General features: G+C 36.2%; 1 protein-coding gene across 1 annotated transcript; it reads right to left on the bottom strand.

Moving 5' to 3' along the window:
* LOC108668548 (atrial natriuretic peptide receptor 1) lies at window positions 1–15,959 on the bottom strand. Its single transcript, XM_018155788.2, has 25 exons — window positions 15,670–15,959; window positions 15,086–15,338; window positions 14,577–14,651; window positions 14,247–14,404; window positions 13,712–13,946; window positions 13,254–13,371; window positions 12,702–12,825; window positions 12,223–12,472; window positions 11,916–12,016; window positions 10,790–10,943; window positions 10,450–10,534; window positions 8,588–8,747; window positions 8,321–8,380; window positions 7,954–8,031; window positions 6,764–6,940; window positions 6,428–6,599; window positions 6,122–6,292; window positions 5,717–5,882; window positions 5,166–5,315; window positions 3,470–3,593; window positions 2,937–3,005; window positions 2,201–2,322; window positions 1,583–1,734; window positions 1,302–1,396; window positions 1–982 (listed from the first exon to the last, which is right to left on the bottom strand). The coding sequence occupies exons 1-25, from the start codon at window positions 15,739–15,741 to the stop codon at window positions 614–616; spliced, it is 3,690 nt and encodes a 1,229-aa protein (XP_018011277.2). The 5' UTR covers window positions 15,742–15,959; the 3' UTR covers window positions 1–613.
* Between the last annotated feature and the right edge of the window lie 1,659 nt (window positions 15,960–17,618).

Raw genomic sequence — 17,618 nt, 5'->3', positions numbered from 1 at the left:
TAAATTATTCTCTTGGGTAATATTCTAAAATACAGGAAAATATTTTTACGGTAATTAATTAACTAGATAACATTAGATTCGTTCTCAAATTCCTACAATATGCTTCGTATGGCAGGTATGGACGAAGATTATATGCATGTGTGACAGCTAGATAACTTTGAAGAGTTTTTTTAGTAAAATTAATTTATTTATTTAGTATTCATGTACATGAAGACTATACTCTACTAATTAAGAATTCGAAGTAAAAATTCAGCGTAAAGGATTTGAAGTAAATAATGCTGAACTCATGAATGTATTAAATGTAATTATAATTTATAGTTCTTTTCTAGAAATAAAGAATGTTCTGGAGAAATTTACAATAGTTTTTACAACTTTAGAATGACGACGACGTAGGGTGCAATGTAGGAGCACCTGTGCTATAGAAGGGTTTATTACTAATGATCATGGATATACATTCACAGCTCTTGAAATAAGTTGGCACCAGTATATATATATATAGTCGTAACTATACCCATATTTTGGCTTAATTCCTTAATTCTGCAGAAAATACATCAATTAATACGGCTAATTCTCTGCGAGTAAATATATGCGTCCAAGAATGCAATCTCTTAATCTACACGGAAGAGTTTTCCTTGTTGTTTGTCAACAGAGGAATGTGACAATCACTGTCGAGGGACAGAATAACCTTGAGGTCACTCCTTGATGCGTTATTACTGCGACTGTTGGTTTGTTGTCGCGTTGCAAGATGAGGAGTAACTGGAGCAGAATAGTCGTGCCAAGTTTGCATGTCGAGCTCTTCGCTGCCTGACCCTGTCTCCACATTGGAGTGCAGTCTTGTTGCTTGCTCGTGACCGCCGATCGCGTTGTGGCTCAAGCTCGGTCTCATTCTGTCCGTTATCAGGAACTTGCTTTTCTCAGCATCCGTCGATGTTGCTGGCGTTTCTTCGCCGTTTAGCCAGTAGGTCGTCACTACACCTTTACCCTGTTGTATGAAAACATGAATTTCTTGCGAGGAACATGCGTCTGGGAACGTAGATTTTGCGTATTTTTTTTGTAATAATGAAATTTTAGAAAATGTTATTGTACATTGTATTGTATTGTGCCCTGCATTGGATGGAACTCAAAACAATCAGTCGATTTCACAATTGATATAATAAAATGTCAAGAAACAAATGATTTATGAACTATTGTCAATTGAATTTAAAAGTTCAAAATCAAATGGATGAAGAATTTAAGTGGCTAGATATTGATTCTCGACTCACGCCTCGATTGAAAATAAAGCCAAGCATCTCAAGCCTCACCTTCATTTCAACAGGTCCCCTCAACTCGAGGCGGAACTGTGGGTAGTGTTGCTTGAGCAGCTCCTGCGTGCTGCTCGAAATGTGAATCTTCATCGCTGAAGCATAAAATGATGCAATAAGCAAAAATTGAAATTGTCCGGACGTTAGGCTTTCGTATTCGAAACACTCGAATATATAATGTCCTGAAATGTTGAACGTATGCTCTTTTAACTAATCAAATGATCAACATTTACGATCGCCATTCAGTATCAAGTCTCGTTTTGATGGATTTTTTAACTCACGTTGGCCATAGCTTTCCATCCTGGATGCGGTGTTGACAGTGTCGCCGAAGAGACAATAGCGCGGCATTTTTTGCCCCACCACCCCGGCCACGCACGGGCCCGAGTGCACCCCTATCCGCAGCTGCAGCTGCTTCTCGGGCCGGTGGGGTATTCTGCAGTAAACCAATGATATAAATGTAATGTGCATTCCCGGCGAATCAAATAATTTGTTAAATCATAATTTATTCATGAAGTTTATACTTTGATGGGTACAGAGTGTTTGAATGGCGATGAAACCCACATGTTTAAAAGTTGAGTATTTTGTAAGTTTGGAGATTCGTATGAATTTGCATTTCCAAAGATCTGATCTAAATTTGGTAGAAAAAACAAGACATGCGTTTTCTTTAATTCTCAATGTTCTATCTATCTGTTCCATGCCTTAATTATGAAGCTCTGTTAGTGTGACCACATAGGTCATTCTTGTTCAGAAATTATTGAGCATTTTCTTTAGACCAAGAGTTTATTCATGGTTGCTTGTAACTTTTGAACATTAAAGGCTCATGATGCTCGTAAGGGACTAGCTTTAAATTTATGTCAAATATTACCTCTGCGGCTCTGCCTCCACAATTCAGCACTCACCGGAAAGTTGTCACGGCGTTCAGTAGCGCCAAAGCCATTCTTGAAATTTCTTTGACGTGACGCGTTCCGTTTGGCGTCGGCAAGCCAGACACCACCATGTAGGCGTCCCCGATGGTCTCAACCTGAACAGAGAACTGAGTATAATAGTGCTGATGAATTTAGTATCGGCTTTAATTGGCTTCTTTACATCAAGTAATAAATTTTGCTAATGTTTGCATAGTAATTGTTACTTTTCTTGATTACTCAACTTTCAAACCAAGTAATTTCAATGATTTGGATTTTCGTTATCATCGATCCCGATACATTTCAATTGAAGGATTTATGCGCCGCCTGGCGATTTTTCTTCCCCTAGCAGTTGAAAAGTCGCGAAGAATGCAGAGCGATTTGGTGCCTGTATACAGGTCAAGTTCTAGCAGCTATTATGTGCATGTGTCGAGCGGTAACCGGCACCAATTATTGGTATAGTCGCTTCGTGTAGAAGGGTATTGGCTGTTTAGTTACTAGCCAGCAGCGAGTAGCTGCTTAAAAGCACTTCCTTAACTGTCAAGCTTCTGACGCATATCCTCTGAGATATGCGTCAGAAGCATATATATATATATCTCAGAAGAAGCATATATATAGGCGTTATGATTTATCTATAGCCCGATAATCGGAGCTTTGATTACTACTGGTTACCACGATAACGGATCAAAAACCGTAACCCTTTTGTCTGTGATTTGAGGATTCAGTAACTTACCTTGTAGACTTCAAATTCCATGATCCTTTTGTCGAAGAGAGAGTAGAGAGCGTTGAGCATATCCACGATCTGTAATGCATTGTCCACATGAGTGCTGACAAACTCTTTAACGAATCAATGAATAGGACTGATGATTCGGAACGGAATATAAAGAATGTTCATTATTGTTCAGCCTGATAATTTGTACCTTTCGTTCTTTTTATTCTGGCGTAAATGTTCTTTCCAGAATTTAAGCGAAGTTTTTATGTGCTGTCTATGATTGTATGAAACAAAACGTGAAACTGCGTAAACTTTTGTGGATTGACAGCTTTTGATTTGCAGTGCATTAAAGGGTAAAGACACCTAGATGTCACTTAAAAACTGTTGACTATAGTTAGATAGGATGCCGCTCAATGTCTCCATGCATTCGTTGAGGCAGAGTAACATTGACATTCGAAGATACTAAAAAGCATGCTTATTACACTGTAATCAGTTTTTTCCCTTTTCATGATGTAAATACATATTAGGTTCACTTATCTTCACGGTGTACTTGCCTGCATCGGCGAAGATTCTGCTGAGAGGGAGGTGAAGCCCACGATGTCACTGAAGTAAATAGTTACGTTATCGAATGCTTCGGCTACCACAGGAAGACCAGAGATAAGCTTCTGCGTCACTGACCTGGGTTGAGATCAAGTTAAAAATTGAACAAAATGAAATGAATGAAAGTTACTTCATCGTTTTCTTCAGCCTTTGAGTCCTCTTCAACTAGCTCTGCTATCTGTAAGCGGCTTATGAGGTATATAGTGTGACCGAACTCACACCTCAGTTCAGGCGGCTTCTACCCTCGAACACGTATCCTCTCCAACCAAATCTCTTGACACCTTTGTTAAATGCAACGGGTGGTAGTTAGGTAGCCGATTAATGATCGGTGATCGGCCTGGGCCAATATGTTATTCGGCTATCAACGTCCATTACGCTTATGTAAACGACGAGGGATGAACAACCATCTCTTGGTCACCTCAAAAGAGATTCATGGCCGCCCTTACGTTGTAGGACACCAGCGTTCGTTTGCCGTTGGAAATGGCACGCTGCGTTTGGATTAAATACTTGTTTTAACTAGAGTTAAAACACAAATTACCTACGATAAATACTACGAGGCTACGGCAAGGAGGCTGTTTTTGGAATGCCTGGCTGCTCGATCATTTGAGAATATTTAGTAAAATAAATTCCGGTTTTCCTCGTTGTCATCATTTCGCCAACACAATTTGAGCTGTACAACAAAAACTAGGTCGATCACTTCGGGAACATTGAGCAATGTGCTCAATTTTACTTTGAAATTACTGTTGTTTGAATACAAAAACAACAAAAATCAGCCTAACTGTTATGTAAGCCTATTTAAATAGAATAGCTAGAATACCGAAAAGATGCAGACGTTTCTTAAATTACCAAGTGGTTTATGCAAATTAAATACTAGAAAGATATCACAGGAGCCAACCCAGCCAATTTGAGGGCTTATGGAGCCAGAATGACTCGGCTGCATTAGAGTAAGCTTCCTGATTGGCTGTCTTGTTTTTTTTTTGCATCCTATCACAATCGAAAACCAACTATGTCATGTTGGTTCGCGGTAACTCCTCTCGTAAACTGCGAAAACCGTCTAAATTTCGCATTGATAATCTATCCATTCATTAACAATCATTGGAGAGAAAAAATTCAACTTCAACTTGTTGCAGTATTAATAATTGGTTGATCATTGCACCAGTAATTTCTCAACCAGCTCCTTTGCAATCGATATTTCAAACAAAATTTAGCAAAGAATGGAAAAATTTAAACTAGGCGTGTCGATCCCCATGACTAACGGTTGCAGCTGTCTTATGATGCGAACAACGGCAATATATCTCTTTGGATGTGACTCCTAGAGGAGAGTTAATCTTCCTTTGTTTACAGTTTAGTGACAGAGAGCTGATGACCGAATATCATTTTGACTCCCAACAACTCCCATTTGACTCGGATTTGACTACCTAACAACCTCCCATTATGTTTCCCTACCGTCGAGATCTTGTTGGTGTGATAGAGTACGAGATAGATGTCACTTAACGACTGTTGACTAAAGTTAGATGGGATGCCGCTCAATGTCTCCATGCATTCATTGAGGCAGAGCAACATTGAAATTCAAAGAAACTGAAAGATCTCAGATCTTATGTAATTTAATGTATTGTGGCTGATAATATTTCAAAGATTAGGTTCACTCACTTTGGAAGAAGTTGATAGAGCAAATCTTCGCACTTTTTCTTTTCCTCAAGATAGTCTTTTGTTCGTTCTCTAACTTGAGTTTCTAGATTATTTGAATAATGTTCCATTCGTTGCAAGAGGTTGTCCATAAAATTTCCGGATTCGTTCTGCCTGGAATGTAAATTACATTTAAATAAGACCTGCATGTCCTCGTTACAAAAGTTATCGACACCCTACTGCATGCACTAATTCCGTTATAAACAAGATAATGTCATTCAAACCCTCCTATACCACAACATTGTTTCAGTTTTCCTCGTTGTCATCATTTCGTCAACACAATTTGAGCTGTACAAATTTTATTCTAACCTTGAGTCATCTCGAACGTGTAAAATTTTACACTTTCTACTTTTTCTGTCAAATTGAATTGACTAATTTCCTTCGAAAAGCCTAGTGCGCGATAGCTAGGAATAGTAAGTATCATGTGTCAGTGATTCGTTCGATTTTCATGTATTTACACGAATTTTCCTGGTATGCTTTCAATCAAAGTATAAAATTATCCTGTGAACACTTACTTATTCTGATTTGCAACGACATGTTTGATGCTTTGTAGAGGAAGTCGATTTTGTGGCAGCTCCTCCCAGCATCTCTGCATGAGTTCTTTCATGTCTTCTACCACGTCATTTCCGATCATTGGACGAAGAGGCGGTTTAGTGCCTTCCTTCACTTTAGCCACAATTTCTGAAAAGATCGGTATGATATCTTTTTAACGTTATGAATTCGTCAAAAAATTTCACTAATTAGGAGACTTCGGTTATCAGATTTCAAAATTTTTATTTTAGAATCTCTGCTGTGTCAGGTTATAAATTTATTAAACATTGAAGTAGCCAATCAGACAAAAAATTGAGATCATTTCATATACCAAATAAAACGGGATTATTTTACTCGCATCAAACTAGTTAGGTCGTGATAAAACTCACCTGCAGCCGAGTGGTATTCATCTTCTTCTTCGGAAAGTGGGAATGTGCCTCTTCTTGTGAATATCTCATTGATAATTATTCCGAGGGAATAAATATCAGCTTTTTGTATCTGATCAGTGGATAAATTCTTAAACCCCTTCCGAAGCATCTCAGGAGCACTCCACAGTTTCCCTGTTGAAAAAATTTCTAACCTTATAAATCAATGAGATAAGTGACCTGAGTATTCATCACTGAAGTATATTTTTCATCAATGATAACAGAATTCCATATTGCAAATTTCATTATTTTTCATTCTTAAAAAATCACCTTCGTATATCTTTTGTGTTTCTGCTGCCTCAACTGGATCCTCATCTCTGTATCGGAGGGAGAGGATTCCGAAGTCTGTTACCTTGACAACGAATCTTGAATTCACGACGCAATTGGAAGATTTTAAGTTACCATGGATTTTTATCTCACTCGAGTGAAGTCGCGATAATCCCTGAAAGATTGAGGAAATTTCCCATGTTTTGAAATCAATCCAGTTTGTTATTCAACTAGGAAGAATCGTGTAAAATTGCCTTTAATTTATACTGTCAGTGAAAATTGTGCAGAGGAAGCGGTTTTCACATCTATACGATTGGCAGCAGTTATATTGGTACTCACTTTAATTAAGTCGTGGAGCATTGAATATTTCATCATATTGTCGAGTTTCAATTTTTCCTTGTTGAGTACATTCTGCAGTGACCCTCGGGGGCAATACTCGGTTATAAGACAATTGTTGGGCGCCTCGAAACAAGCTCCCAGCACGCTCGCGATGTTGCTGCACACCAGTTCTTTCATCTGATAGAATTTTTGAGATACGTTTGAAAAGTGAGTGGAAGTGCATATGATTTTTATTATGAATAGATGATGTGAATAACCAATCTATAAAGAAAAGAAGACCGCGAACACTGGGTGTCACTGCGCTAGGTGTATCGCTCGACGAGGGGCCAAACTCAGACGCTGACGTGTAAGTGTATTTCCAATAAGAGGTATTATATTTACAGAAGAGGTCGAGAGATGAGCTTTGACTCTCAACTATATGCGGTACGGTCCATGGCTATGTGTTGCAAGTGCCATAATTTTTCAAATCTTTGACGCATTTTTGTTTTGAGGGAAAGAGTAGATGGAGTTTCGTTAATTCATTGATGTGTGAGTCCGAATTTCATCAGAACACAGATTCTGTTTGTATATCTTTTGTATGATACATAACTATAGCAATAATAATATTTATTCCGCTGTTGTTCGCGTTTTTTGTACCCAATTATCCTGGGAGTGTATTTTTGATTTTTGACGAATTGTATTGTAGCAGCAAAAACAGCATCGTTGCAACAATAAAGTGGTGTTCATTATAGTGAATTCTCATGACATTTACCTTGATATTAGTTCTTAGTCAATTTTGAGCGCAGGCAATCAAAGGATTTGTAATACACGTGTACTCTTAATATTAGCTGCAAAGTGAGAATTGTCCTATCGTACCGAAGCTGTTGACGTGGTAGCGCTGTGGTAGCGAATTGTGATGTGAGTACAGCAAAAAATGAAAAAAATTGCTATAGTTCCACACTTGATTCTCTTTCCTTCACCCAGTGTCCATTCACCTTGAAAGTTCTGCAGTCTATTCCCTTTTCCTTGAACTTACTTCTCATTCACCGTAAAAATTCTACACTCAATTCCTCTTACACGGGGACTTCTCAGCACAATTAATTGATTAATTTTATACATTTTAAGTGCATCAGAATTTGAATTTTGGATATGATGTGAATAAAAATATGCAAAAAGAACTACACCGCACAAACGAACAAATGTTGGGTTACCGCTTTTAGTTCCAGAAGAGGTCCCCTGGTCAGATTGACTGGCTCAGGAGTTAAACGTTTGACCGCAACCCGTTGCCCCTACGGAAACGTTTAGTATTGTTAGTATAAGAAACGTTTAGTATTTTTGTAATTTCATTGGGATTTTTGCGTTAAATCTTACACAAATATTTGATCAGAACTCTAAAATTTATGGTTACTCTTCAAAAACTAGTTGTACTCTTTGCTATTTTTTTCTATTAAACTGGCAGCACATGCTTTTGTTTTTCAATACAGTTTATCATATTCATGTGTAAAGCCCTATTTATTTTAGTTATTCGTCAGACCAATGAAGACCACTTGAATGGCTTCATTCTAAGCAATTACTCACCTTGAAATAAGCGAGCGTCGTGTATATCTCTGGATTTTGCAAACTGCCGCTCAGAAACGTCTGTGTGAGAAGGGAGAAAATACGAGAAGCAATTTACTGGTAAATAACAAATTTATGCGAACAGATTTATCTGAATATTATGTATGCAGACAATGTTTTGAATGTTATTCTTAAATTTCGAATTATAATCATTATTTTTTCGGATAAGAATGAATCGTCGAACCAAGATTATTCGGTCTCTTGCGTCAAAATTTTTCAAACGCTTACCTCTTGACTCGTGTAGCTCGAGGTTTCGCAAGAAATTCTTGATTCGAACAGTCCTTGCGTGCGTTTTTGATTTTCTTGCGGAGTGGGATACTTGAAGATTATTTCGTCGTAGGAAACTTTCCACGACATCTCTGCTATACTCTTCTCTTTGAGGTATTTCCTGTGCATGACTTTCTTGGTAAAGATTCCGATAAATATTTAATTGAATGTTTTTAAATTATTTGCTGCACTTGATTTTTAAACATTTCGAATAGAATGTCAGAAGTCTTTTAAACTTGAGGGAGTTTAACCTAAAAGTTTTTATGAAATTATCCTAAATAAAAATTTTTGCACGTTTGGCTGATTTAGTGCGTTTGCCTCTTTGCAGTTAGAAGTGATTCATTAATCGATAATTGTAGATGGCGTATAGTGATTTGAATCGGACTAAACATTCATTCCTGGTTATTTGATGTTTGGGAATGAACATGACTTTTATTTTCCGAATAATAAAATAGTAACGTCAAATTTTGTTAACATACGTATATGTATAATTTTGTCACAGCATTTTTCAAGGAATTGTTTATAAAATTAGTTTTTATCTGATCTCATCGATCTCATTGTATGGCCCTTCATTATTATCTCATATCAATGATCAGCTCTTACATTTTAACTTGAACTACTTCAAAGTGAGCGGCATTTCAACTGAACATTCTTATTTGAACTTTTTTTTTGCACTAATTATGTTTGGGTATCAATTATATTAATTTTTAACTGTACATTTTACAATATTAAGGAAAAATCCTTGGATATATATTTGCATTGATTTTTCGAGAGAAAAATTAATTTAATTTGGAAGGCTTTTACTGAAATTGGCCATCAGAATCTTTAAGAAGTCCAAAAATCGTGAACAAATGTAACAAATGTCACTGAAATATCACTTTCGTTTGGAATACCTGTCACTTCGTATAGCGATGCAAATGAAATGAACACGTCTAATCTTACCGAACTAGTAATTAGACAACTTGAACACTGTTGAAATTTGCTCGACCGTAATTTTGATAAAAAATTTGAAAATTTTCGATCCGCAAAATTTAATGTTTACAGTTTTTGCAACTCGATTTCACCATTGAATTTTGGTTTATTGATGCTTGCCGTGGTATTTCGGTATATCTACCTGTATTCAAAAAATTTTTTTGGCTAATTTTGTGTTAAATTTAACGAAATGCTGCTAAATTATTAAGTCGTAATATTGATATATTTTAGAAGTTATTCGTGTAAAAGTATAGTTTGGGCTTCTGGGGGGTGAATCTTAATGAGCTGTAGTGGAGGAATAAGGGAGAAGGGTTGAGGTAGAGGCTGCAAAATTTGACTCCACTTGAACTAAGTCTTCTTGACAAGTTCTGAAGTGATACATGACTTCGACCTTAGACCTCAGCTTCAACCATCGCCTGGAACAGACACACCGCCATTACAGATGCGCATTGATTCTGTCATGAATTTCTAAGTTAGGCGGTCCCTGAACTTGAGCATTTTTCTTCGAGAAGACTTTACTGTATTGTCCGTCAGTTTAAATATTTCGACGATCAAAGTGAGGTTTTGATATCTACTATGAATGTTCATTAAAAACGTTTTTTTTATTTCTTTTGAAACACAACCCATCTCACTCTACTCCTCCACACGTGCTTCTATTCTATGTCTGTAAGATCATGTTGTGTCAGCCGCAAAGTATTACCGACAATTGGAATTTTTTTGTTCTAATCATGTTGGTAATGAGTTTTAGTTTAGTAATATTTAGTAACATTGAAACACAGTAATTGCATAAGTATGGTTGGCCTGATAAGTTATTAAAACAAAGTAAATTGGACTGAGGTAGTAATACTCACCTTACGCCCACGGCTACAACGAATAGTAGTATGATGACAACTATTGAGAGGCCCACCACGAGATTCAAAACAGGATCTGTCTTGCCTGTTTATGGAAAAAGTTTTTAGGTATTTCATTCCAAAACAAAAGATCATTATGATGTCTATAATAAAACTGAGCTCATCAAAAAAATCAGTATTATCTCGAATATTTGAAGATGTATAATAGCTTATCAATTACTTAAATAATAAATTTAAACAATTAGGACCACTCTTAGCGAGAATGTTTGTCGTGATAGTTTAGTCTTAATTGTAAGCGCTCGTGATGAGTTCAGTTCGCTCTTTTGTTTTTTGAACTCACATAATTCTTCTTTGAATCCACATTCCGGGGAGTCTGTTGGTCGGGATGTTCTCCACTGCTCCCATGTATAATTCTTGCCATACCAATATATGGTGGCATTATTAGATTTCCATTCTTCTGTACTTTCAGATGTACCCTCCATTACGACCACTTCCTGAAGAAATTCGAAATCGTCATTTGTGTTTAGCAAAAATTTTCCTAATAATGACTTTTCTACTATCTAAATTTGGATTGTCAGAATAGCACAATCTTTTGCCTTTTGGTATTATCTTCTGTTTAGCTAGTCGTCTCAACAACGTGTTAATGTCACGGCTTTAACGAGTAGAGAAGTTATATGCTTAATCAATTGAGGTGAATCGTAGTCTTGTGTCAGTGGAGGATTTGTATTGCAAAGACTAGGGTGCAGGATTTTGGAAAAAAGGGAGCTGTCCTATATGCATTGTTAGAAGAGTATCACGAAAAATGCCTGGATGCGGAACAAGACACGATAAGTAATCAAAATTTTGAGAGCAAATAGACGTATATTCAAGAAATAAAATGTATCCTCGGCAACTATTGCGCCACACTGTTCACTCCCTCCTAGTAAGTTTTCATCATTGAAATTTAACAATGACTGCTTGCATATGCAATGTGGCTCTACGCCTGAGCATTTGTTTGTGCATCACCGTTTGCCCGACGATACGCTTATTTTTGCAAAATAAAATATTATGCAAGCAATATTGCGCAATAATGTTGAATATATTGGTTGTGTTCACCTGCTATAGAGAAGTATCGATCCTGTTAAGCTTCATCTTCAAATTAGAAGGTATTTGAAGATGAAGCTTAACTAGATCGATACTTTTGAACACGTTGAGTATAACAAAGGCACGAAATTTCGTATTCGAGTCAATGCAAAATTGTTACTATTATGTACACTTGCGTAAGATCACTGATATCTAGGTACACGAACTTATTTTCAAAATTGTTAACAAATGAAATTAATGCTCAAGACACGTGTTAGCGTGTTTTAAATTAATGTACGCACGCGCTATTCGAGCGTATTGCGGCTCCTTTTCTGAAGCTGCCAGGCGCGAAAATTATGAAATCAATGGATTGCAATAGGTAAGACGTTTTTAGGTCATCTTACCTGGAATAATTTTTTCCCAGAAATGTTTTGCCAGTTCAGAACCGAGTATTCGTCAGGTATGGTTCTATCCGTCAGAGTGTAATTTCTTTTCTTGAGGTGACCTGACAATGATAATATATCGCACTTAGGAAATGATTCACGTTAGGGTTTGTCATGAATCTTAGCATTCCAAGCGCATCTTTGATGCAACAGGAGATTATCCAATACGAATCTTCTTTTTGTATTTTTTAATATGTCAATTTATTCAAACAATGTGGCAACAAATTCGAAATACAAAACGACTACACTACAAAATTCATCCACTCACTGTAAAAGGTGCCGGTATTCATTTGATTGAATATTTCAGTTTTCACTGAAATATTCGGATTGGATCGCTTCAACTCGAGGGTCCTGTTGAATGCTTCGACAAAGAACCAAACCCCTTCATAAAAACTCGCTATGAATGGAGAGACCAGAGTGCTTGAATTCAAACTTGCGGGAGCTTCGCTATTTGCGGTGATGTTTTGAAGATGGTCGCGTAGGTCCTTTTGATCCGGGTCAGAAGCTAACGTTCTTACCTGAACAAATATAATTGCAATTGTAATAATTTCTCTTCACTCGTAATGAGAACGTTATGCATAATTTTTAGTTTTTTTCATAATATGACCTAAAAATTATTTGCATTGAGAAAACAAGTTTCCATAAAATGGAACGACTCTTTTCATATATGTATCTCTGACAATTCAGTTGTTTTCGTTCTGAGATTTTATAAAGAGAATGGAATCTTGTCAAATAGAATAATCTTACTCTTTTGGTGAAATTTCTATAATCATCAGTTGCTGGTGTTCTAGGAGTGACCACAAACATTGGTTCGAATGCTTCAGCAATTGTTGAATCAAGTTCCAACCACGGCCAGTAGTCTTCTTCAGATCTATGAAGAAAGCAAAATATTTATGTGAGTTTGAGGTTGTACAAAATTGGTAGTTATTTATTGATAATATGTCTCCATTTTAATAATGCGTCAACCTTACTCTTCGCAAAGTTCACACGAAAGCCAAAAATTTGTCCTTGTATGCAAAATTGCGTATATTTTAGTGAAAGTTATCTTCAATTCTGTGCTTCAAGCTGCAGTCTGTAAAAGGTTTATCGCTACTGAGTCTCTCTCGTATGGATGATTGATAAATCTTTTACATGAAGCACTGAATCGCCGTGCAACTATGACTTTTGATTTATAAGGTGATTAAGGCATTGTGCGGGCATCTCATTACTAATCCAAGTCATTTCACTGGTTTTACGGTTCCATTAGTTTGCTTAAATTTTTTGTTGTTTATTAAAAAACGACGGTTTTTTCGTTCTTACTCGGTTTTTATGTCGACGTTGATGAAAACGTAGTCCTCCTTAGAAGCGTATCTTGGATTTCTTGCCGCCCTCATGGTGTCTATTAAACGTGATCGATTTTCGAAACACATCAACACAACTGAAAAACAAATTACAATTATGGATCTTATTTTTAAACCACGTTTTGGACATTACAAAGGAACTTAAAACAATTCGTTAAATACCAATACCAAAGAATACCAATACCAAAGAATACCAATTCGCCTTCTTTTTATACATGTATTGTTAATTATAAAGTGTCTAATATTCAGCTTATAAAACTAGAACCGTACTTTTATATTTTTTAGCTCCAGTGAATCATGAACGATTACTGATGATTTTACCTATCTGAGAGTGATATGCAATCAGCATCGATTCGCGGAGTCAATTCATAAAATTTTAATTTCATCGAAATTTAATGGCTAACTAAAAAAACTCACTTCTGGCTTGTTCTCCGATGGTGCTAATAACTTTTTCTGGATCGTAATGATCATCTTTTGGGACGATAATGTGATGAACTGTGTAGTTATATGCCAACAGCTTCTTGTAGATCGAATCCATTCCGAAGAAACAAGCTGTTCTCCCTTTCACAGAGTCCCCTCCATAATCTTCGAACAACAAGTATGTGACGTTCCAACCCCATTCCGCCCACATTTTCCGTATGCTTGACGCCAACTGAAGAATATTCATGTTGATAACTGAATAAAAATCATTTTACCTCTGTTTGATGTTTTTTTTTGCATGAGGTTCAATATTTGAGGTTCCAAGACATTGATCTACCATCAGCTGCTAGTTCGATGTCAAACACTTATATATCTCTACTAATATTCAAAATTTTTAGATTCTAAATCTTTACGACGATTAATTGCCCATAATTCAGCTACAAATTTGTGTCGTTCTTGAAATTTTGAAATATAACCTTCCCGCGATTTCATCATGTTACGTAATAAGATTATGTGTTCCATGTTTAACTACCTGGGAATTTTGTCCGTGTATCTTGTAGAGTGACTGGTACTTTTCGTCGTCAAAGCTCTTGATTTTACCAGCGGGGCTGAGTACTGGCGTCTTCCAGCGAGTAGAATGGCGTGTTACGACCACCATCGAGTATGATTCGACCGGACCCAAGAAAACGTCTGTTTGTTCGGCAGAAATATTATTCAGGTATTATTCTATATCATGAACATCCTACAGATTTCGCTGCACACATTTCATGGATTGTTTCCTTACAAATCTGAGGGAATATTTGCAAATTATTTGTTTATTTACTTCAAAATCGAGACGTAGCACAAATATGATTTATCTCACCGAGTTGGGAGAGCTCCTCTTCCCCGCAGTCCGCCGCAGGGGCCTGCGCCACTGCTCGCTGGCACCTCTCCGTGGCTGCAAGTTCAGAGAACTGACCGTTTACTACCTGTACTTGGTAATGGCTGCTGCCCTAATGATGGCCAATTAAGGTAGAAAATACAGTCCAATGTGGGCTTACGATTCCAATGTGGGCAGTTGATATTGATTAGGAGACGTAAATATATAAAAAAAATGTTTTCTCAAGTTGAAATTTTGTGTTTCTGAGAAATTTATGCTTGGATAAAAAGAGCCAATAAATAAAATTACCTTTCATTTGAAAACAGTTGCTCAGCGTATCAACCACTTCCTGCTTATGAATTTCTTAGAACAGGTAATACTGTCGCTGTGTCAGTGATTTCAAATATCAAAAAGTTAATTTTCATTTACAGTGGATCCAATTTTTCCTCACTAAATACTCTAAAATACCTTCCTGTGATAACGCTCTATAACGCTTTGGTATAGAAACTTACCTTCGTGATGCAGTCGGAAAGCTTCGAGGGCTGCGTCCACGTTAGATCCTTTAGTATCTCTGTATTTGATTCGGATGCTCCAGTCCTGAAGAGGACCTCTTAGGCCCTGCTCTTCCAGGTCCTTCTTGGCCAGGTAAATTACTGGGAGAGCCTGAATTGCCGTTGAGTTTTGCATCAATACGGCCATATCGATTGCTTTGTTACAGGTCTTGTATTCAGTCAATTTGCAGTCACATTCTTGCCCATGAGAAGCCTGTTTGGAAACAAGTCTCTATCAGTGTATTGGACGGGGGCAATGAAAGGAATGTTACTAGAAACGGTGAAAAGCACCGTTGAATATTTACCGTAAAATGGTCATGTAGTCAAAAAAATTAGCAATTTAGTCAAAATAGGTCGCTGCATATTGTTTTTAATTTTTCAGCATACCCTATAGTTGAATTTTTTAGAAGTGATGTGCACATGGGCGTCATAAATTTTACAATTTGCCATGTTATCTTTACCGTGAAATTTCGTCAGCTTCGCCTATGCAAATATTTCTCCTAACTCCATATAATCTACGTATTTCCAGAACACATAGAACTCACGGAGACTAGAAGTGCTGCGACGATTGTTATTCCCACCGCCACCGTCGGAGAATTCTTGAGGTGGCTTAGCATCTTTTTCAGCTGATGTAGAGCTCTAGCCTTTTTACAGTTATTCTCTTATCTTTAGAGAACAAGCCGTTAGGCTCACTTCACTTTTCGACGTCTTCCGGAAATATTTCTAGTTTTTAATTCGCCACTAATTTGAAATAACTCACTATGTTAGATTATGCAAGAAAACGTCATAATTCATGCAACAGCTATGCATACTGACGGACTAATTGCTTCCACTCTGAAAATCTGAATGCATAAGTAATTACGTGTTGTGTTCATAGTTTAACCTGACAGTGCTTTTCCGACACGTGAAGAATATGAATCACAGAATTGTGTTTTATATGTATTTCCAGTTATTTATTAGTATGTACACAAAACCATTAATTATTGCCTTACGTTAAATGTTCGCAGATATTTTAATCCATTTTTGAATTTGTAATTGTGTGATGATCTAAGCAAAATGTTATCAGCAGAAAATGCTCGATTATTCAGGTCGAAAGATTTGCATAATTTGACGCTCGTTCTCGGAATAAATTCGGGAAATTTCATTTGATTATGGTACTAATTGTAAATTTTATCTGATTAAACACTGAGATCACTGACGTGGAAGCTCCTGCTTATTTACTTTTGGTCATCATATTGCTATGTGATAGGTGCTCGTCGACACCAAATCCTCATTAGGTGTGATGTTTAATTACAACGTTGACAAGTTATTAGTTCACATGTCAAGGGGGCTCAACGAATGACCAATATGCATGGGAAAGATGATTTCATTCTCTCCGATGACTCATTCCGATTTTTTTTGCCAAAATTCGAGTGCATGAGCAGGTTTGCGAGTATCGAAGTTTCGTACAATTATTTTATTAGCGGGAAAGGACACATGAACAAGTTAAACTCAAATTTACTATATCTAAGAATTGAATTAAAATTTGAGATTTAAATTCGATTATTTTAAATAATTATGAATTAAAATTGAATTATAATTGAATTGGAATTAAAACGGAACTATAATTAAATTAAAATTGCATTAGATTTAAATTCGAATTCAACTAAAACGGAAGGATACTTAAAATTAATGAAATTAAATTAAAATTAGACACAAATTAGATTAAAATTAGATTAAAATTAACTTGAATGAAATTAAATGAAATGAAAATGAAATTAAATGAAATTAAAATAAACTAGAATTAAATTTAACTTAAAATAAAATTAAATTAGAATTGAGTTAAATGAATCGAACAAATTAATTAATTAGGAATTAGAATTCTTTAAAGAAGATGTTTTAGGTTCTCGGCCTGATAATTGTCACCACATTGTGACTGATGAATAAATACAATGAAATAAATTAGCGAATGATGGGAGTGTTTTCTGTGTTAATGTGCTAATGTTACTGATATGCATCGCTCAATCATCCAAATTCACGTTTCATCTGCGGCGCCTTGATCTATGATGACATTTTTTTCTGCGTCTCATATTTTTGTTCGATTTCTTTGGAAGCTCGTCGTCGGGCGCTCTAGAGAATCGGTTCTAAAGTATCCCGAGACCTTCGAAAAAAATAATGAGTTATGAGTTGAAGTTGAAAAAAACTTTTTTTGTCCTTTGCTTCTTCTATGAGTTCTCGAAAACTTCAGAGCAGGGTATTATTTTACTGAATCAAATACATTTTTCGTTATAATTCAAAATTTTTTCTTACAATTTATTTTCGAATATTTTTAGTTTTATCTTTATCAGATTGAAAAAGTTTCCGAACAAGTTGTCAAGGCATGTTAAAAATTATCTTTATTCATTTGGATATCATTCAATCAACAAGAATATGTTGAAATTGTGATTTTAAATCAGTATTTTCGAAGATTTGAATTGCTTTTTTATATCGACGTTAAGCAAAATGCTTCTTGTCT

Source organism: Hyalella azteca, unplaced genomic scaffold (assembly GCF_000764305.2).
Source record: "Hyalella azteca isolate HAZT.00-mixed unplaced genomic scaffold, Hazt_2.0.2 contig10616, whole genome shotgun sequence".
NCBI lineage: Eukaryota > Metazoa > Arthropoda > Malacostraca > Amphipoda > Hyalellidae > Hyalella > Hyalella azteca.
Note: the sequence above shows the minus strand (reverse complement) of the source record. Positions and strands in the feature narration are given on the sequence as shown.

Bases quoted from the DNA above. Each gene is read 5' to 3' on its own strand.
- LOC108668548 (XM_018155788.2), bottom strand. From the start codon at position 15,741: ATGCTAAGCCACCTCAAGAATTCTCCGACGGTGGCGGTGGGAATAACA. The intron at 12,017-12,222 runs GTGAGTGGATGA...TATCATTGTCAG, and splicing joins GAATACCGGCACCTTTTACA to GTCACCTCAAGAAAAGAAAT. The intron at 983-1,301 runs GTGAGGCTTGAG...TTCATACAACAG, and splicing joins GGGGACCTGTTGAAATGAAG to GGTAAAGGTGTAGTGACGAC.